Here is a 21,362-nt window from a genome sequence, read left to right on the forward strand (position 1 = left end):
TTGATTGATTCTATCACCCCACTGCCTTGGATCAGGCCCACAAGGAAACACGTGTGTGGGTGGAGCCCTGCTGATCTGGAGGCAGAGGGACTCACCTGCCCACCCTCATGCTCCAGCTGCTCCAGAAAATACCCTGGAGTCCAAAACTTGTCAGGCAAGCCTCCCTGAGTCTCAGTGTCTCAGACAATTGTCTGCAGGCCAGCAAAGCCGGAGCCTGAAGAGCAGGCCTTACAGTGGGCCAGCGTGTACCTTTCCATAGGCTTACACAGGCCTGAGAAGCCGGAAGACCCCAAACTCATCCCTCTCAAAGCAGGCAGGGCCTTGGGGAGGAGGCAGCCTCATGGAAGGCAGCCCGGAGGGGAGGAGGGGAGGGGAGGTGTGGAGTGGAGAGTCAGAGTCAGAAATGCGCTATCAGCACTGCCCGTCCTCCCCACTTCCTCTCTTGAACGGATCACATCCTGTTATTGTGTGGACAGAGAAGGCCAGGAGCTGGGGAGGGAGGCAGGGCTCAGATCAAGTGAGTGGCGAGAGAAAGGAGGAGCCAGAGGGAATGTCACAGTGGGTATCAGGTAGCTCTAGCAGCCCAGCCCTGCCTGACCCCAGGTGGCCTGGCAGGAGTAGGGCACCCAGGAGGGAGGACCAACATCCCCGGAGCAACTTGCATCTGCCATTAAGAGAAGATGCTGGAGCTCAGGACAGGCTGTGCCTCCCTGCAAAGGCACCTGGTGGGCGGGAAATGGTACCTTCTCCAGGAAGCCTTCTCCAGCCTCCTCCCCAGGCTCTTTTCAATTCAGCAAACATTTACCCTGGGCCTGAGGGCCTCTCTCTCACAACACTTTCCTCTGGGGTTGTAATGTTCTGGATCTGTTCCCCTCCACCTAGCTTCCACCCAGCCTTCGTGCCCCCTTCGGACAAGGGGACAGGGAAAGTCCCTTGCTGGCCCCCCAGCATCGCGCAGCATCGCCCAGCATGTGGCGGGTCCAGAGAAGTTCCCGCTGCTGTGAATGATTAGTGTTCCCACTTCCCTCTCTGCCCTCTTTCTCTCTTCTGCCGTTCCCAGGTATAGCCCTGTCCCAAACCCATTGCTAGCAATAACAATGGCTCTTTCTATAAAACACAAGCACTTTATATAGATTATTTTGAAATCCCATGCCAGCCCTGTAAGATGGGAGTTAATATCTTTACTTAACAGATGAGGAAACTGAAGCTCAGAAAGGGTAAGTGATTTACCCAAAGTCACACAGCAGTATAATCAGTGGTAGTCCTGAAATTTAAACCCAGATAAGTCTGACCCCAAGCCTAGGCTCCTTCTGTGGCCCACAAAGCGCCTCTCTTTCTGCCTTTCTTGCTCAATCCCACCCATGTCCTGGCCTCTCCCTTCCTGAACTGACACCACATCGACTGTCCTTACTGCCTGTCCTCAAGCTGAGCCTGTTGCTATAGGCAAGCTCTCCAGTGCCCCCACCAATTGCTCATGGTCCTGGGCAGATTCTACAGCACAGCATGGGCCTGTCTGCTCTAAAAACACCCAACTACTTAGGGACTATTTCTTCTTCCTCTCTTGAAGGGCAGTGAACACTGGCTTTGGACTCAGACCTGAATTCAAATCCTGAGTAACTGGTAAAACCCCATCCCCTCTCTAGGCCTCATTTCCTTCTCTGGACAACAGAGAGGATGCTCTGGGTGTCCTGACTTACTCCTTTCACTCTGACTCATGATGGCCCAGCACCATGGCCTGTCCTCAGCACATTGGTCAGATGTGCTGGCCTGGTTCACATCAGCCATAGGGCCAGAGAGAGCACCGTTAGTTGTTTTGCACGTAAAGAGGGAGGGGCAGCACAAGGGGGCAGGGCTGCTATGAGCACAGGGATAAACAGCCTCCTGATCTTCATCAGCCACACCTCGCCCCACCCAGGTCCAGTATGATAACCAGGCCACTGGGGCCCAGCCCCAGAAAGCTCACACCCCGCCTCCCCACCAACAGAAGCAGCCCCAAGAGCAGAGCTGTCCATCTGCCCCAACCAGCCCAGAGCTGTGGTTTTCGGCCGGGGTGGGGGTGGGGTGGGGGAGAACATTGCAGGAGGCATCTTTGTAGGGATGACCCAGCCTCACACCTATCCCACCCACCCTCTCATTCCATGCTGGCCTCAACACTGAGCTAGGAGTTTCCATACGTGGGAACCTCTTCATTCAGTCAATGTTGAAAGGATCCCATGCCAGGTCTGCCATGGGGCACTGGAGGCCAATAGACCAATCAGGCATGGTCTTGCCCTCAGGGGGCTCATGTTTGATTGGGGAAGCAGACAAGTGAGCACAGAGGGAAGGGAAGCCCCATAGAGTCAGGACAGACTTCTGGGTGCTGGGGACAATTTAGCCAGACGAAAGGAAGATGGAAGCAGATGATAGATAGAAACAAAAAGTGCAAAACCGAACGGTTAAAAACACAATGGCAGCCAGGACAGAAAGGTGAGTACAACAGGGGCGGAGAAAGCAAATAGTGGAATGGGCGGAATGGCGAGAACATGGTCTCTTCCCTGAGGTGGGCAGAAGGTGTCCTGGGAGGCAGGAAGTCTAGTCTTGCCCTGCCTGCCACTATTGTCATTGTCCATGGGATGTGTGGCCCTGGGAAGACTCTTCCTCTCTGGGCCTCAGTCTTCCTATCTGAAGATGGAGACACTAGTCCAAACGATCCCCAAGGGCCTGGCCCACTTGGGCAGTCAATAGCCCCACAGACTCTGCCTGGTGGCCACAGAGTCAGGTCTTCCTCACCTCTCTGTAAATGGAGTCCCTGCCCTCTCCTGGGAAAGATCCTCCTGGAAATAGGTACTCCTCCCTTCCCATTCTCCTCCTCCCCAGATGCCATCCTCACCAGAGCCTCGGCTATCACTGCATTGGTCTTGGCTAACCACTTCCTCGACCCCAAACCCCCTTTCACTATAGCTTCCGAAATGTCACTCTCTTGCTTGCATGAACATGCATCTCTCTCTCTCCTCCACCCCCTCTCTCACCACCCGAACCCCCTTCTCCTGCCCCAGGACTAAGTCTCCTCTTCCTATCTTCCCAAAGGCTTCCTTGCCCTGGGCCAGGGAGATGCATACTTGGGAGTCTTCTAAAAGCTCAGGAGCTTCCCTACAGGCCAGAGTTTGACCCTCAAGCTCTGCATGGCCCTGGCCCTCCTAGATTATGGTTGGAAACTTCCTAGGACAGGTGTGGCCAAGATCAAAGCCTGGCAAGATGAGCAAGGCTAATCCCAAAAGAGCCAGAGTCATCCAGGGGCCCCTTGAGTTCCCTTCTGGGCACATCTTTTTTCCCTGCTACTAATCACCTTCTAATGTGCTGTAACTTCACTGTATCAACACCATAATCAGCATATTTAATATGCGTGTGTGTGCGTGTGTGCGCTTACTGTCTCCTTGCTAGAATTCAAGCAACTCAAGAACAGGGATTTTGGTTTTCTTCACTGCTGGATCTCCAGTACCTAGAATGATACCTGGCCCGTTGTAGGGCTCAAAAAACACGACTACATGGAAGGATTGGTACTCCATTGGAAATGCTAACCCACTGAGGTCCCTGAAGTTCCAACAGTCCATATGCAGAGCCCTCTCTGCCCCCCGAACCCAGAGTCCCCGTCCGTCACGGCATTTCCATTCCTAAGCCTCCCCTCACTGATCACTTCTCCCAAAGCCTCAGCCTGTCCCTGAGCCCCACATGAGACCTGCACCCCCCAATCCTCGAGAGTCAGGTATTAGAGCTGCAGCCTCCATGGAGTCATCAGAGCACCTGGGACCATCCTCTGGTGAGACCTTAATCTGTCCTGAACTTATGAGGAAAGCCACTGCCCCAGCCATACAGGCTGAACCCAGCACACAGAGGAGGCCACCTGCGGGGTGGCCCTGCGCCACCAGTACAGGTACACAATGTTCAGAAGAGGCCCCCTCTGTGAGGCCTGGGAGAGGGAAAAGAATGGAACCTGTAAGGCGGGTAGCCTCAGGGTGGGATCATCCCACCCTGAGCGAACAGCTGAGTCCTGGAAGCCCCTCTATATCCAGGGAAACAGACTCTTGTCAGACCTTTCCTTTTAATGTCCCAACTCTCAGGCCTGGGGGTGCAAGATCCAAGTACAGAGTCCAGGCCCCTTTGTAAAACTTTTATTTAGAAATCTTCCCAATATATCCTTATATATATACACACATCATCACCACAAGGGTTTTGTCGCTAAAGAGTCACGCCCACAGTGTTGGCCTCCCGGCTGTACAAAGGTCAAGGTACCCGGAGCGGTTACTCCCCTTCTGCAGAAAAATGCGGAGACCAACACAACTCATCACGTACAGTACAACATTGACGGAAAGTGCTGGGCCCGCCCACAGGGACAACGCGCTATGTACAGGGGCAAGGGCAAGCCTTTGGTGGGGGCCACGTACCATCGAAATCACAAGTACGAGACCAGACCAGCCCCAAAGGCCAAGATAGTTGTCAGCTGACTACAGATGCTGCGCCCTCTGTTCTGTTTTCGGAATAGGATAAAGGTTGTACCATCTTGTCGTTGCCACCACCAATAAAAGCATGTGAATTTTCCTGAAAAGATGTGAATCCCTCCGGTCATTACAATCATCTCTCTTCTCCACACTTTTTTTTTTCCTTTACATTCCTTCCCTTTGCAGAGATATGATTCTTGGAATGTTGCCATCTCTTTACAGGTGAGGCAGAGGAAGAAGAAGGGTATGCTGGGTGGGGCGGGGGGTCCACAGTTGGACATGAAAATGAAAATTTTGTATCTTCTGTAGGTCTTGCAAAGACATGAAGCCTTACCATTCCCTACCCAGGCTAGTTTGGGGAAGCTGTATTACGTTTTACATATTCCGCCCGTATCTTTTTCCATTCTTACTCCTGTGCCTCCCCTTGGAAGGAAACGAAAATGAGGTCAATCTGGAGAAATGTGGACAATCAGGATAATCCAGGCAAAAGTGGTTTGGAACCTAGATTACTCAAATGCTATGCAGTCAGGCAGGCTGGCCCACTGCCCAGGCCCTGCACTCAGGGTGAGAAACCCCACTGCAGCAATGATATTGAGGGCAGAAGGGTTCTTTCTGGTTTCAAAATGCTACTTTCATGATTCCACTCAGTCTACACCACAGCCCTAGGAGACAGGCCAAACCAGGGTGTTTATGAGAAACTGACATTGAGAGAGGTAACATACATATTGTCTGAGAGAGGAGGAAGCCAGAAGCTTGAGTTCCTGATAGAATGTGTGATCATCTCCTAAATCGTCTCCACTCATCCATACTGTGGCCACTTTTCACTCCCAAGTCAAATTACTCTGCCAGGAGGTAAATAGAGTCTTAGGACCTAGGACAGGGGCTCCATCTTTAGACAGATGGGATTCCTCACAGGAGCTTCCAAGTACTGGAAAGAAACCAATCCTAAGTTCACCAAAATAGGATGTTGGGGGTCTTAAATGGATGGAGAATGGTACTATAAGGGTTACCATGTTCCCCCCTTACTCACAAACTGGACCCCACAACTTAAGAGGGAGGGGAGGGAGCAGGGATCATGCCATCTGCATTCGGCTGTGCTCAAGGTCCTTCACCACAAGGGATTGTTTTCCCTTTAACCCCAAAGGCAGAGCCTGGTGGGAGATGGCTGCGGTGACTTGAGGGTACAATGACAGGTATATAGGACTTGGGTGGAGTTTGTTCCACGGGGTTGGAATGCATGTCACAGGCAGGCCTGGCCTTAAGAAAACCATGTCCCACCATGTGGATTGACACAAGAGATCAACAGGACAGTGGGTCCACTCTACAAAAAAATTCTTCACTTTACAAAAGGACTTGCAGTAGTAATTCTTTAAAAGATGAAGGATAAGGGTTTGATTTACAAAACTTTCATGTACAACTTTTGGAGGGGGACACTCTTATTGCAGTAAGCCAGCCTCCCATACACACCCTAGGTGACTGAAAGCTGTATAACCGAGGGGTGTTGAAGATTCTGCTAAGTGATTGTGCATATGTCTGGGTCTCAGCCAGGGCCTGGTCTCTGGTCTCTGGATTTCCCATGCCCCAGAAGGGGGCTGGTGCCTGGGTCCTATCAAGACCTAAAGATCCCACCAGTAACTGAAGTCAAGCAAAAATCCCAAATGCCAGAAATTCATCGGACAGGGTTTGTGCTCAATTGAGTTCAGAACACAGACCAGACCATCAGCAAGCAGACTTCCTGGGGGTGAGAAGGTCCCTCTGAGCATCTGCGAGGACACACAGATGGGGCTGTGCATCCATTGTCAGCACAAGCACATGCCCATCGGCACACTGGCATTCGTTCACCGTACAAACAGTGATGGGGAGCTCAGAATACAGGCAGGAAGCTCTGAGACACCATCGGGATGTGAACCCACAGCCCTAAACAGCTCTTGCTCAACTCATTCTAATCACTTTCCCTCTCTCTGCCTTCACATGAGGCCCAACAGGGCATGCTCCCAGCTACAGACTCGGTCCCCACAGCCACAAGGATTAGGAAGGCAAGTCTCAGTGGGGAGAAAGCAGAGCTTTGATCCTGGGGCAAGAGTAAGGGCTACTGGGTTTTCTGACCCTCTGGCCCAGCTAGTCAAGAGCAGGCTGTCCACTGGCCATCTTCTTCAACCAGGCCCTGAAGAAGGCACCTCGAGGCTTGTGACTCTCTGCGGCAGCTGGCAAGCTGGGTGGACCAACATGGGCCTGGGTGAAGATGGGGCTCACCCAGAAATGGGCAGCTACCAGGTACCTACATATTTGGACAGAGTGGCCACACAAGCCACTTCAGCCAGCTTGGGGGGGGGGGGGTGGTGCTGAAGGCAAGGCAGAGGCTACTGGATGCCCCAGGGGAGAGCCAACAACCCCAAGTCTCAGCAAAGACGGGGGTTCCCAAGCTCCAGGCCAAAAGCAGTGCCAGTTGAGCTCTTTACTCTAAAGTCTTAGGGATTTGGGGGAGGGGAAGACCGTGCCGTCTTCATAAAAAGTACCTACCACTTTGCTCCATTTTTCTGTTCTACCACTGAGTCAGGAAACAGGAAAGCCAGCCGGGGCAGTTAGGACTTCCCAAAGTTCAGACATCAAGGAAGGCTCGTCAAGTCCACTGCCCTGCTTCAGAGCTGCCCAATCCTCACCCCACCTGCCCCGAAGCCCACGGTCCCAGCAGCCTGAGGCTGCCCTCCTGGCCGGTCCTGAGTGGCCCTGGCCCCATCACCGAGGACCTGCTCCATCAGCGGCTGGCAGCATGGCAGGATGGAGGCTGCGGGCCGTGTGCTTGGGTGCCGGCTCTTCTGTGTAGCTGTCCGGGCTGGCGGCCCCATCCAGAGAGCTGCCACAGCTGGAGTTGGGGGAGAGCACGTCCTGCAGCAGGTCGTCTGCAGGTGCACCGCCCCCTCCCCCACCGCCTCCTCCACCAGCCCCCACCACGGGGTCCTTGCCAGGCTTGGCCCGTTGGGTACCCTCCTCCTCCTGGTCATTGAGCAGCTTGGCCAGGAAGTTGATGTACTTCATGGCCAAGCGGAGGATCTCATTCTTGCTGAGCTTCTTGTCTGGGGGATGTGTGGGGATCAGCTTGCGGAGCTCAGCAAAGGCCCCGTTCACATTCTGCTGCCGCCATCTTTCTCGGCTGTTGGTGAAGATGCGTCGCACAACTTTGGTGTGAGGACCTGGAGGTAGGGGGACAAGAGTTAAAACGGTGAAATGGAGGTGCCCCAAGGCACCTTCTCCTGTGGGGAAGAAGAGAAACCAGTCATTGGGAAACTGGGGAAACCCAGAACGCCTTCCCTTACCTTTTACTTAGAAAACTCCTATTCAGCTTGTAAAGCCCAGTTCATCTGTTTCCTCCTCTCTGAGGATTTCCCTCCACCCCTTGGGACAGACCTCACCAACCATCACGGCCCTCCAACTGCCTGATCTCCATTACTTTTGATCATTGCTGTATGTGTCTATGCTTGTTGCCCTGTCTGGGCTGTGAAACATTTGAGGACAGGGACCATTTGTCATTCATTCATTCATTCATTCATTCATTCATTCATTGTGCCAAGAGGCCATACCACATTAGTCAGAAAGACAAACTCTGGAGCCAGACTTTCCGGGATGATTCCTGACTATTACTCACTAGAGAGTGACTGGGCAAGTTACTTAAACTCCCCGTGCTTTAGCTTCATCATCTGTAAAATGGAGATAATACTAGCAACTGAAGTCACAAGATTGTCATATGGATCTAACAACGAACACAGGTAAAGTCCTTAAGACAATACCTGCCTCAGATAAAACATTCAATAAATGTCAGCTATTATCATCCAACCATCAGTTATTTACTAATAACCAGGCACCAAGGAACATGATGAACAAAACAGATAGGGTCCCTGCCCTCACGGAACTTCCATTTTAACGGTGATGACAGATGATGAACAAGTACAAACAAATAACAAATGAACAGGAAGCGGAATGTAATAAAATATGGAAAGGAGCCACTACATTTAGCTGAGGTGGTTGGGGATGGCATACTGGAGAAAAGTGACATCTAGAAGGTAAGAAGTTAAGGCTAAACAAGAGCCAGCAGCCACAGGAAGGGAAGAGGGAATGGTATGGCAAAGGCCCTGAGCTGGAAAATGGCTGAAGCCAGCCTGGCTAATCAGTGTGGTTGTGATCAGAGTAGGCTGAATCTAGGCCCCATAAGTCTCTGCAGTCAGGGTGGGGACTTTATACTAAGGGTGATGGCAAACCCAGAGCAGGGGTTTGGTAAATGTTTGCTAACTGATCATGCTGGCAGTAGGGGGAATGGCGTAGAGAGCACAGACAAGAGGGAAAAGGGCCCACCCACCCTGTGGGCTCTCTCCCCCAGGAGAGAAGTGGAGAGACAGCCATGCACAGGCACGGCCTGAGGCTCTGAGCAGGTGTCTGGGGGCTGCCTCAGTCTCTCCATGTCTACAATGCACTGATTACAGACTAGACCAATTTCAGACTATATTCGCATACTAAGACTTGTGGAGCAGTAGCAGACACCAGCGTGCATGTATTGAGCACCTATGATGTTCAAAGCACTGCACAAAATATCCAAGCCTGACCTGGGATGCCCAAAGCCAGAGAAAATAGAACAGGGCCCTGCAAGTGTTCCTGATCTCCTGGGCTGAGGTGACCGCTTCCCTCCCCAACACTGAGGCACACAGCCAAGCTCCCAGCAGTCATCAGGAAGCTCTGTGCACTGAAGGAACTCCCAGTCCTGGGATATTTGTTTGCCCTCTTTGATGACCCCTAGAACCAGACCTCAGAATGGGGAAACTTGAGCAGGGGAGATGAGGAGAGGAAGGGTCAAGGCATCACCTAAGACCCACTGCTCATTCCACTGAGACTGAGGCTGGGACAGCTCCTCCATGCCAGCACTTCTAGCTTCATCATCTGTCTCTCTTACATGCACGTGCACACACACATACACACGTATACACACATGCACACATACACACACACGATATTCTCTCAGAGCGGATCATTCACTCCCTGCCCACTGTGCCTCTGAAAGCTGTCTTTCTAAACCCCAACAGGCCCCAGCCCAATGCACTCTTCGCCAAAGGCCAGACCCAAGCTGGGAAAAACAGCACTGTGCTGGCAGTCCTACCCTGGGCTGCTGCGGAGGAAACAACTCCATGTTCTTTGGCCTCCAGGCCAGACAGAGGGGTGTCCCTCAGCTGTGACATAGAGAAGACCATCCCTGCTCCATGGTAATGCTGACTGATCTTTAGGGAGCTCCTAGGTGAGGAGGGGGCATTATAAGTGCTGTCACAGCTACAGCTAGACAGAACTCCAGAAGGAGCACCTACCCTGAGCCAGGCCCTAAAAACACTTTACCCCATTGTACTCTTTCAGCAATCTGTAAGGAAGCAATTACTCTCCCCACTTCACAAATGAGGAAACTGAGAGCCAGAAAAGTTCAGCAGTAGGAATCCCCATCAAGTCCCGACTTTACACCTCGAATTAGTTCCACTTCTTTGGACTCTTTCTGGTTATACCTTTGACTTCGAAGTCTCATGGACAGATTCTGCACCCCCACACACATACCCTCCTCTCACCTCCATTTCTGCCTCTTCCTCTCTGGCACCTTCCCAGAGAACCTCCCACCTCTCCACACCCTCCTCTTCCCCCAGTCTGTCCATCCCTCTGCACCCTCTGACTCTCCGTGGCCAGGTACTGAGTAGGTGCTCAGTAAATGTTAGTGACATTTATGAGTAATGGTTTCCCTATACGTCTGTGCTCCCCCCAAATCCTCACCCTCTTGCCCCTCTCCTCCTTCCTCTCTTTTATGCCTGATTCTCGCTGCCTCTGCCCTCTGCAGAAAATGCCTCTTCCCTGGGGAACTTTGGGACTGGTTCTGCCTATTTCCTGTTTGGTATACCCACCTCCCCTCTCTAACCTAACAGCACTGACACGTCATCACCCTTCCCTCTTGGACCTACACCCCATATCCCAGGCTGATCAGGTCTTATGAGGCCTGTTCCTTGTCCAGACTCTAGGCCCCCTCCCCTCCAGAACACCACAGAGGACTCCTCTCCAGAAGCTCCAGCTCAATACATATCCCTCTTACTGGCTCCTTGAATAAACCCAGTGTGGCTTCAAGGCCTCTGGTGCCCTTTCTACTGGAGCCCCAGGCCCCAGCCAGGCTGAAGCACTGGAGGCTCCAGGGATTGGCTCCAAGTCCTGGGCTCTGGAAGAGCCTGCTCTCCTGCCCCCTGGTGTTGGGTCCCATCTACTGCATCAGATCAACACTGGGGAGAAGGAGGGGATACTCCAAATTTCCCATTCATCCAACCCCTTCCCCCAAGTTAAGTGCCAAAGATTACTCGGGTAGTTCATTGTAGTAGTGCCAAGAACCTTCTCGGGGAATCTAGGATGTCAGGAAGGGAACTCCAGTTCTCAGTTCTGGGTGTGGAACGGAGACGAGATGGCCCCACAATATAGGGTCCTGGGACAAGGCCCTTAAATGTGCAATTCCAGGCAGGGAGCAGACTCCAGACTCCAAAAAGGACTTGGGAGGTGCACGAAATCCCTGAGGGGCAGCGCTTAGAGGCAGGGAGCACCACGTGTTCTGCCCTCCGCCTGCGATTCTTGCCAGGGGTTGGAACTTGGAACGGAGCTATAGTGGGGACTACAACTGACTCCAGGGGTTTGGGCTAAATGCCTCAGTGTGTCCTCAGCACCACTTCCCTCTTCCCAGGACCATGAGGGTGGCCCCCAGCCCTGCCCATGACTTCCCCTAGTCCCAGGTCTAGTTGCAGGGTGAGGATTCTGGCAGACTCGGGTTCCAAGGCAGCCAGCCCAGCTATGTGAGACACCCATGGAGTAGTGCCCAAGGATCCCACCTTCAAGGGGCTCTAAGGAGCATGAGGGATGACACAAAGGTGGAAGCAGGTACACTCACCATCAGTAATCTCCATCTCATAAGGGGAGGGCCTCCTCTTCACTCGGTTGTTGGTGGCGAACATAGGGAAGGCATCTGGCTCCCCAAAGAACCCACTGTGGGAGGGAGCAGGCAGATCACAAGATCACACGTAGGTGGAGGGGAGAAAGCCTCCTCAGCGATCCTCCCCAAGTGTTCTTGAGCCTCCCACCACCCTTGGGAAAACAAGGGGGCTCCTGCTCCCTTCACACCTGAGTTTGGAATAGAAGGAGCATCACACACACACCCAAACACACTCACAGAATGCTCCCACCCTCTCTCCCCGTGAGACAAGCAAGGGGAGGAGGGACCACACTCCCACACACCCCTCCCCCCACACAAATGATAAGTGAACACATGGAACAAATGCAATAATGAACACACGCAACTCACAGGCAGGCATACTCCCCTTCCCGGTACAAGCACAGGATCCCCAGACACCTCCCCTCCCAAACAGGTACTCATACAGGCAGATGTGGCCTTCATACCTTGTGTGCTGTGCAACTCTAGCCCCTCACAAGGCACACCATCCCTTTCCCCCCAGATCGCCCCACCTCCATCGGGGGTCCCATGGGGGCCGCCGACATTCAACAGAAAGGAAACCTTGACTCACCACTGTTTACATGCCCCCCCCCCCATCACCCACTCTGTGCTTTCCATGGCTTCTTTCTCGGAGTCTCCCACAGACTCAATAACTGGCCCACATTATCAACCCCTGCCTCATCTTCCTGTCTGCGCACCACCTCTACCTCTATCTCCCCGCCATCTCAGTGGCCCCAGCAGGAAAATGGACACCCTCACACCGAGAGGGGTATACACCGCGCCCCCCCCCCCACCGCCGCCCTGCCCAGCCCGGCCGAGGGGCAGAGGGGCTCAGGAGGGGCTCAGGAGGAGAGGGAGGGATCCACTCCCCAGATGCGCCCTGGAGCAGTTCAGTTTCCGAAGAGGGAACCCTCTTGCAACGACCATCAGCTCCGTATCTCTTACCTGTCCACTGAGGGCTGCAGTTTCCAGAAGAATCTCACAGCGGAGCGCATTCAGACACATTCTTGCCCGGTACTCACACTCCAGCGGCTCCCTTCGGGCCACTAGCCACCACGCACACACACACTACCAACACCCAGCACAGCCAGCGCGCTTCCACTCACTGCCGGCCACATGCCTGCACGCCCGAAGACGTGGACCCCTCGCGGGCTCACGCACACCCACGCAGGCCGCACACGCACGGGGCACGCCACCCCCGGCCCCGCGCACACGCACACTCCCACAAAGGGCTCCCGTCTGCTCGCGCACGGGCTCCAGCGAGCAGACTTTTCCGCCCTCGGGTCTACTACTCCCTTCCCTTCCTGAGCTCCCGCCGCTAAGCGCGGTCGCTCCGAGGGGCACAAGGGGCGCCCCGGCAGGATGCTTCCCGGGGTGCCTCCCGCCCACCCCGTCCCCTCCCGCCGCGGCCCTGACCTGCCGAGCGAGGCCAGCGGCTGGCTGAGGCTGTAGAGCAGCGCGCGGCCGGGGGCGGCGGGGGCCGCCAGCGCGGGTGGGCTCAGCTGCACCATGCGGCCGTCGCCGGGCAGCTCCGCGGGGGCCGAGGCGGGCGCGGGCCCCGGAGGTCTGCACAGCTCGGTGGTGGGCACCCGATGGCGCGCTTCGGCCGCCGCCGCCGCGTCGCGGCCCTTTAAGTCCCGCGCGGCGCCGCCCCCACCGGCGGGGCCGCCCCCCGGACCGCCGCGCGCGCCCAGCTCGATGACCGGGGGCTCCGCGGGGGCCGCGCGGCTCGTCTCCTTGGCGACGCCGTTCAGCAGGACCAGGTGCGGAGGGGCCATGCGGGCCTCGGCCGCGTCCCGTCCCTCTAGCGGGGGGTCACTGCGGGCCGCCTCGCTCGGCGGCCGCTCCGTCATCCTGCGGGCAGACAGACAGACAAGCGGACGCCCGCTCTGACAACCGCCCCCAGCCCACCGAGGGGTGGGTGAAGGGGGTGCAGGGCTCAGAGAAATTCTCGCACCGAGACGTGGGAAGAGGCGGACCAACTTAGCGCCACGTGGACACACGCCCTCCCCCGGGGCCTGAAGGCCCAGCGGGGGGCTGGGGCAGGAGGGAGAAAGTGGGGGGGGGGCTCTAGTTTGGGAGAAGGGAGAGGGGCCTGGGAGACACAGAGACTGAAGAGATGGAAAAACACGACAGGCATTGGAGGAAAAGGAATACAGCCAGCGAAAGAAAACAGAAGGGGGAAAAGGAAGGAAATGTAGAAAGAGGCGAGAAAGAAATACCATCTTGTCCCCCTGCTCAGGCCGCAAGGGAAGAGGAGGGAACAAATCCCCTGACCATGTTCTTCCCGCCCCCCTTTTGGTTTTGGCGGGGAAACTGTGGCGCGGAGGTGGGGTGCTTTTCCAACCACCCTCAGCAATACCCGACCCCAGCCTGCCGCCCGCACACGAACATCCAGAAACCTGGGAGGGGTGCAAGTAGGGAATTCAGGGAATGGAGGCTACAGGGCCTGGGGTCCACTGTGCCACAGCTGGCAGCGCTTCTTGCTCTCTTTTCAACACATATGCACCCCCCTGCAGGGGTTGTCTGTCTGTAGTAAGCAAATACACCGTGTATTCTGGGCAGCTGCTGGAAACCCCGGTGGCCCTTTACTCCCACCGAGACCAGAGATGAGACACTGGGAAGGAAGAAAATGATCCTAGCCCTACGTCCCCCGCACACTCCACCTCCTTCTGCCTAGCTGGACTCAAATGAGGTGGGGTCTGGAAGGGAGGCTTGGCTGAAGGGCTATGGAGCCTCAGCATTCAGAATGCTCCTGAGGCCACCGGGGTCTAGGCTCCCATCTGTGAGCAGGAAGAGGTATCACGAAGGCCCTTGAACTCTTCCATCCCCCTCTCCTGCCGTGGTGGTGTCCTCTGGGAAATGGGGGCAATACCTCATTTATGCATTTAAAAGCACCTGCAAATGCTCAAGTAAACATTATCTGGACCATCCAGGGGAATGCCTTGCCCAAGGTCACATGAACCTATTGGCCACAGAGCCACAGAGCGGGACCAGAACTTCTATCTCACTCTGTCTGAGCTATCCTCCTGTGTACCCCCTCCCATGTATATCCCTGGGGCTGAGGACACTCCTTCTCTTCTCCACAACCATACACCAGGGTGACCACAGAGGCTCCAGTCCCCACTAACACTGACTGGGGGCCTTCCACCGCCCTGCTTCGATGCCAATAGAGCCAGGCTCCCGAAAGAATGAAAACCAAAAAACCATGAGACTCTGGGTCTGCAGTTTGGGGATGCTTGTGAGTTCTTTTAATAAAATACATATATAATCAACCCAACAGGCTTCATAAGATGTCCAAAAGAAGATTTCTGCTCTCTGAATTAGCTGGTTGGGATATTTTATAGCAGAAAATACACAAAAATCCAATTCATCCCCAACCAGAGGGCATCTAATCACTCGCGGCAGCCATTCTGCCATTGCACCGCTCCGGACAAGAGTTGGCCTGGGAAATATCCTCCAGCTCCAGAAGAGAGACCCGACCTTCTGAAACCTCTTCGGGGCTCAGCAAAATTGCCACCAGACACACAAGCTGATGGAGAATTGTCATTCAGATTGCACTTCTGCACTGGGTCTGCCAGCTCCAGGGGCTTGCCCTGGAGACAACAGAATTCCCCAAGACCTGGTGTACATGAGCTGCAAAAGCAGTGGGTTCACAAGGCTTCATTGGAAATGAGTTTACGATTATGGCGGAAACAATAGATCTGTATCCACAGAATGGGACTGCCAAGACACTGCAGCCACTAGAAATGCACCAGAGGTATACCAGTCTGGTGTTCCTGGCTCCCCTGCAGCAGTGAAATGCACCAGTAATATACCATCCTGTGGCAAAATATACAACCCCCAAGGTGCTGGTTCCCTACCTTACTGTCCCCACACACCGTTGTGTGCCCGGTGACACGTGCTTCAGCCCCAGCTTCTAACCAGAGTGACCAACGGTGCACACTGCAATCACCAGACTGAGTTCAAGCTCTCCTTATGACACATTTATACCCTCTGATTAATTCTGAGGCTTCATGTAGGCGCGGGTCCCCAAGGGGCAAGAGGAGCACATATTCCAGATGAGTTGACTCTGGCCCCAAATGCCCTCCCCAGAGGCCTATAAATATCTGTATCTCGGAGGCTCCCCGTGAGAAACCTTTGATTGGCCCCCAGGGTCTGTGGCCGACCTCTCCCCGCCCATCCCTGGACCTTAGGAAAACCCGGCAGGCTGTTCTGCAACCAGGATCACCCATGCCAAGGGTCCATGCTCCAGAAGAAGCCAACAGCGGACTCATAAGCACCTCTGGTTGTAGGAGACTAACCCCAATCACTTGGCTTTGGTTAAGATTACTGAAAGGAAAGCCCGAGTGATTTTTACTTTGTTCATTTGTTTTTATTTGGGGAAGACAAAGGAATGGGGACAAGCTTTTGAACAGAATCGCACTAGACTATTTTGACCATTACAACTCCTCTGTCTTTGTGCAGCCCAGAACCAGCTCGCAGCCCCCAACACCGGATCCTCATCTCCTGTTGCCAGATGGCCGCAACGTTTCCGTTCGAGTCTGAACAAGGCAGGGATCCCAGGAGCTCCTGGGGGGCAGCAACGGGGTCTCCGCAGCTCCCAATTCCGGGCAGGGAAAATTTCTCATGTGAAAACAGCCTCCGCTGGTACCTGGGGTAAGAGCTAGCTTCCTGCCCTTCATATTGCACCCACACCCGAACGAACCCCCGGGGGAGCCCCAAGCCTGCGCTGCATTCGCGAGAACAGAACCATATTCCCTGCTACTACCAGAGTGGAGGAGTGTTCCAGCAGCGCTCCGCTCTAGGCCTCAGGCCCGGGTCAAGGCCCACCGGAGTTGGGACTGCACTAGCCAGGATGGCTGGCCTTCTTCCTGCCAGCGGCCCAGGCACACGCAGCCTGCACCACCCAGAAATAGCTGCCCCAGAGTTAGGAGCCTTGTGAAGCAAGCACAGGACCAGGACTGATGGGAGCGGCCTGGGGGGCTAAGTCCAGCCAGGTGTTTTTACCCAGGACTGAAAAAAGAAAGGGTCCCGCTAGAAACCACAGAGGCACGGATCCCGGATTCCCAGCTCTGGGCTCGTCCTCCCCTCACCCAATCGGAGACCGGACTGGCCTCTGTCCTGAGCCTCCCCCACCCCAGGCCGGAACCCAAGGTCTTCCTGGACACTGTTGCCACCGATAACTGTTCCCCCAAAACTCACCTGGGGCATATTTAGAGAGACAGGCCCCTCTGAATAGGATCTCCACTCCGCCGGAGAGGGGCGGGAGCCAAGGTCCAAGTTGTGGACTGGGGTCTTTGCTTTCCCCTCTCTCGCTGAGAGACCAGCAGTTAGGCCACGGTGTGGTCCTGGGCAGTCTGCCGCGCCCAAAGCGAGTTTCCAGGAAAGATGGGGGTGGAGAGAAAGAGGGAGGGCGAGAGGGAGGGAGAGAGGAGGGAGAGAGAGAAATGGGGGTCAATGGCTGGGAATTACCTCATGTCCTCGCCGACCAGCCCTGGGAATTGCAAACAGCTTTCTGCCCCCAACTTGCAGGTGCTTGAAGCCTCCCCCCAGCCCCCCTTTAAAAAGAACCCTACACCTGACCAATCAGGAATAACTATTTACTCCAACAACAACAAAAAAAACGAGCTCTCCACAGACTGCCAGAACATTTTCGGGCCTTCCAACCGGGATGTCTGGTTCAGTGCGGCCAGCCGAGTTTGTTTTCTAAGCACTGACGTGTCTATGCGGTCGGCTGGCTTGGGAACCCGGGTAAGGCCCAAGCAGCAGCCACAGCGCCTAGCACGGGTGGGTGGGAAATGTGTGTTGGAAAAGGGGATTCCAGTCTTCAGACCCTGATCTGTGGGGCAGAACCTCCAAGGCCCCCATTCTCTCCATATCCACCTCTAGCCCAAAGCGAAACCAGAACCCAATTCCAAAAGCTACTTTCTCAGAGAAATGGAGTCAGAACAGCACTGATCCAAGAGGATGGGGGAGGGGAGGGAGAGATATCTTTATCTACCTAGGTCCCCTCTTTTCTTCCTATTGAGAAAGAAAGAGACACAGGCAGCCCCCGTCTTCCTTTCAACCATCCCCACACAATGATTTTCAATTTTTCAGTGTTCAGACTAGCAGAGTAAAGGAGAATTCTAGTAATTCCTTGCAGCAATAAACAAGGCAAAGGGAGGAAGGATAAACACAAATCCAATACTGCTTCCCAGGGTGTAGTGTAGTGAGATTTAGGCTGCTTTTTTTTTTTCCTCCGAAGGGTTTTAATTTGTTTTGCCTAAATTGTCCAGTTTATGATTACACATCGAAGCCTTGGATTAATTCCAAAGGACTCTTTTTTACCCCAGCTTTGGTAGAAATACAGGAATAATTCTTCCCTGCAGTTTCAGTCCAATGCGGGAGATTTTCTTTCTCCTCTTCTAATCGAAATGGGGGGAGGGGTGGGAAGAAGGGAGAATTCACTCAGTCCCGTATCTTAGGTTGGGTTAATTTTTGCTTTATGACAGAGTCTGTGTGTCCGTCCCTCTCTCCATTTTCTCTCCCAACCCCAAGCTCAGCAACTTAAAAAATAGAGCGGGGGGGTGGGGGGCGGGAAACGGCGCTGCTTTGTTATCTCTCCAAAGAAGCTAAAAGGGACAAGCCGCTTCGCTTCTGAACGATTACTTTAATTAAAAAGGATGATGATGACGATGACGATGAGGATGATGGCGACGACATCAGTAACCATAATAACTGGCAAAACAAAATCCATTTTTTCGCAGCGAGGGCAGCACTAACCCCATCCCTCCACAAAGCCTGGCCGGGGTCACCGACGCGACGTGTACCTGACCCACGCGGCAATGTCGCTCACCCGGGGAGGGGATAGGAAAGTGTTCTTTGGAGATTATCCCGAGGGTCCCCACCCAAGGCGCGAAACCTGGAGAATGCTCCCATTGTCTTTTCCAGGCCTCTCCCGCAGACCCCGGCCGAGGTACCCGCGAAACTGACCAGAAATGGATGAAGCCTGGGTGCGGCGGAAACCGAAGCCGGCGGCTACCGGCTTGAAGGCGCGGGCCTTGGCTAGCGCTGCTCAGCTCCGAGCCTGAAGAACCTCCCACTCTAACAAACCCCTCGAACACCGGGGCACAGGCTGGCCTCTGGACAGAGCAGCCGCCGACCGGGCTCCGTCTGCCCATCCAAGCCAACACTGGCTTCCGAATACATCATAATTTGGAATAAAATGTGAAATCCCTCTCCCCGCCCCCTTGCCGCCTCCTCAACTTGCGGCCCCATCTCCTGCTCGCCCTCCCCTCCACCCCCCAGCGATTTGCAAATGCACTTCTAAAGGACACAAGCACACAACCCAGTATGGACAGGACCACACACGGTCCAGCCCCACAGAAGGGAAGCAAAGTAAACACAACCCAACACTGCCCCGCAAGTCGACATGGTCGGGCCCGCACATTGTCCAACGCGCCACAACGAAATCAGTCCAACGCAATCGCTCACGGACAGACACCTAAGGTAGTCAGGATCACACACGCCCGACACAACGAAACCACCCAAACACAATCGCCAAGGCCACACAACCCAACACCCAGAGGCAGACCCGTGTCGAGAAAGCCAACGAGCATAACTGTATACAACGATGAAAACGCAGAAGGGCTTGAAGAATCCAAATCAACAACCCAAAGGGCGCGGACACCATCACACTCGGACACACAGCCCATCGCCTGGGAAGACCACACTCGGAAGAAGTCAGCATTGCCGACGGCTCACACACGCACTCACAATCCCACCGCATGCACACAACCACCAAGAAGAAATGAAAACCAACCACCGCCTCGCGCATTTCTGTATATTGCGTAAGGAAAAAGGGGAAGGAAGGAAGAGAGTCTCCGTGGCGGGAGGGGCGGCGGCGGCGAGCGGAGGGCGTCCGTGGAAAATGCCCCCCATCGAAAGAAACCCAGGGAAAAGGAGCGAAGACCTCTTCTGCGAGCGGGGGGAAAGGGAGAGAGGAACTGACGGGGAATTCCGCGGGAGGCCGTAGGTTGCCTCCCCCTAGAAAAAGGCCAGAATGCTCACGTTTTGCCGCTACGGGGGGACGCGTGTGGCCATTTTGAGGCCTGGTCCTCAGTGCCGAGGCCCGCCCCCGCCCCCCGTCCCTGTCCCCCGCCCGCGCGCCCAGGCTCCTCCAGCGACGCGCGCTAATCCCCGCTCACGTTCTGGGCCTCGTTAGCATGGGCCGAGGCGCGCCGGGGCCGTGTGCGCCGCCGAGATAAGGCACTGCCGCGGGTCCGCTCACCCCCGATAAGCGCTTCGGCCATTATGGGCCAAATGATTCATTTTAATTTGGCAATTTCACCGGAGGGAGCGGGGACTGGTTGCGCGGCGCTGGGACCGGCTCCGGAATGCGCTACGGAGAGAGTTGGGCGCGCGGTCTAGGACTCGGCGACTCCAGCCCCATTTCTGATCCCGAAGCCTCTGGGGAACCGGGCACCCCGCAACCTCAGTCCCACGGCCTTCGAGACACCTTTCTTCAGCGACTCTCATCCCAGCACCCCGTCCCTACCTCCGACACCAAAACCATCACTCCCAACCCTTCCCCGGCATCCATTCTTTCTCCAGTCCTAGACACCCGGATTTCAATGGGCAGTTCCTCATCCCAGGAAGCTCCCAGCATCCCCCCCCCCCCGGCCCCCCAGCCCCTTCAGCCCTGGCTCCTTTCTGCTCTAAAATGGAGCTTGCTTGCCTCCCGTGGCATAGACTGAGCTCACAGCCGGGGGCTCTGTGGAGGCAGAATTGCTGTCAACGGAGCGATTTAAACGTCCATTCTGCTTGAGTTCCAGGCTGAGCCCAGAGCCCGGGGAACATCCCATCCCTCATAATATTTTAAACAGTTTAATCCTGCTACTGAAGCGCCGTTCTAAGCACTCTACACATACAAATTCCTTTCGTTCTCATAAACAATGCTGGTGCTACTACCATCCTCCATTTAGAGATGAAGAAACTGTGGCACAGAGAGTAAAAGAAACTTGACCAATGTTACACATCTGGTGAGTGGTGGAGCCTGGGTTTGAAGTTCATTTGGCACCAGTGTCCACCTGGAGCCCAGCAGATGACGAAAAGCAGCCAGAGCCTAGGCTGGGATGACAGATCTGGGTTCAATTCATTGCAGGGACCAAGATCTTAGTGTGGGGTAGAAGTCTGAGTTCAGCGAGGAGTGGTGACTGGGGCTCAGCTCATAGAGGGCATCTGGTTTCATTCTTTTATGGTGGAGGGGAAAGCCCAGGTTTAAATCTTGCAAGTCGCTTGGCTCCGAACCTCTGTTTCCTCTTCTGTAAAATGGGGAGATAATACCTACCTCCCAGATTTGTTGTGAGAATTAAATGACCCTTAAAAGGTAGTTGTGAGAACAGTAATCTATGGAACCCTCACAGCCCAGAGCCCAGGATGACATCATATGCACTTGCATGGCAGTTCTGGTTATTGTTACAGACAAGGAAATTAAGGCATGGAGAGATGTGACTTGGCCAAAGCTCACAGTGAACCCAGGAAAAGCTGAGACCCAAACTCAAGTACCTAGTTCCCAGTCCACAGGTTTAGCCACCATGCCAGGATGCTTGGTCCTCCCCGTAGCTCTGCTTTGGAGCTTCTTTTGCAGCCTGAAAACTGGGGAAATCCTTTCATCTGGTCCCGGACTGAGTCCCAGTCAAGGACAGTGCCCAGAGTCTGGTCACAGTCTGAGTACTGGCCCTTCCTTGCCATCAAGATGACTCTCTGTGAAGATAGGGTCAATTCAGTGCAGGCTGTGACCTCTATCCCCCCTGTGCTCTCTGGTGGAAGTCAGGGCACCCTGTGCATACTGGTAACTTTTACAGAATCTCCTGGGAGAAGGACCATCCAAGTTCTGCGAA

At 54.6% G+C, this 21,362-nt stretch overlaps 1 protein-coding gene across 4 annotated transcripts; it reads right to left on the reverse strand.

Moving 5' to 3' along the window:
* Nucleotides 1-4,133: 4,133 nt before the first annotated feature.
* TAL1 (TAL bHLH transcription factor 1, erythroid differentiation factor) lies at nucleotides 4,134-19,610 on the reverse strand. 4 transcript variants are annotated; one of them, XM_043574916.1, is made up of 5 exons: nucleotides 19,531-19,610; nucleotides 16,681-16,835; nucleotides 12,892-13,329; nucleotides 11,416-11,510; nucleotides 4,134-7,666 (listed from the first exon to the last, which is right to left on the reverse strand). In XM_043574916.1, exons 3-5 carry the CDS (start codon nucleotides 13,326-13,328, stop codon nucleotides 7,212-7,214), a joined length of 987 nt encoding a protein of 328 aa, XP_043430851.1. In that variant the 5' UTR covers nucleotide 13,329; nucleotides 16,681-16,835; nucleotides 19,531-19,610; the 3' UTR covers nucleotides 4,134-7,211. The 4 variants fall into 4 exon arrangements, with proteins under 4 accessions (XP_043430851.1, XP_043430850.1, XP_043430849.1 ...); XM_043574915.1 differs by lacking the exon at nucleotides 19,531-19,610 and adding an exon at nucleotides 19,083-19,501; XM_043574914.1 differs by lacking the exon at nucleotides 19,531-19,610 and adding an exon at nucleotides 18,454-19,501.
* Between the last annotated feature and the right edge of the window lie 1,752 nt (nucleotides 19,611-21,362).

The sequence above is a fragment of the Prionailurus bengalensis genome, chromosome C1 (genome assembly GCF_016509475.1).
Source record: "Prionailurus bengalensis isolate Pbe53 chromosome C1, Fcat_Pben_1.1_paternal_pri, whole genome shotgun sequence".
Lineage (NCBI taxonomy): Eukaryota > Metazoa > Chordata > Mammalia > Carnivora > Felidae > Prionailurus > Prionailurus bengalensis.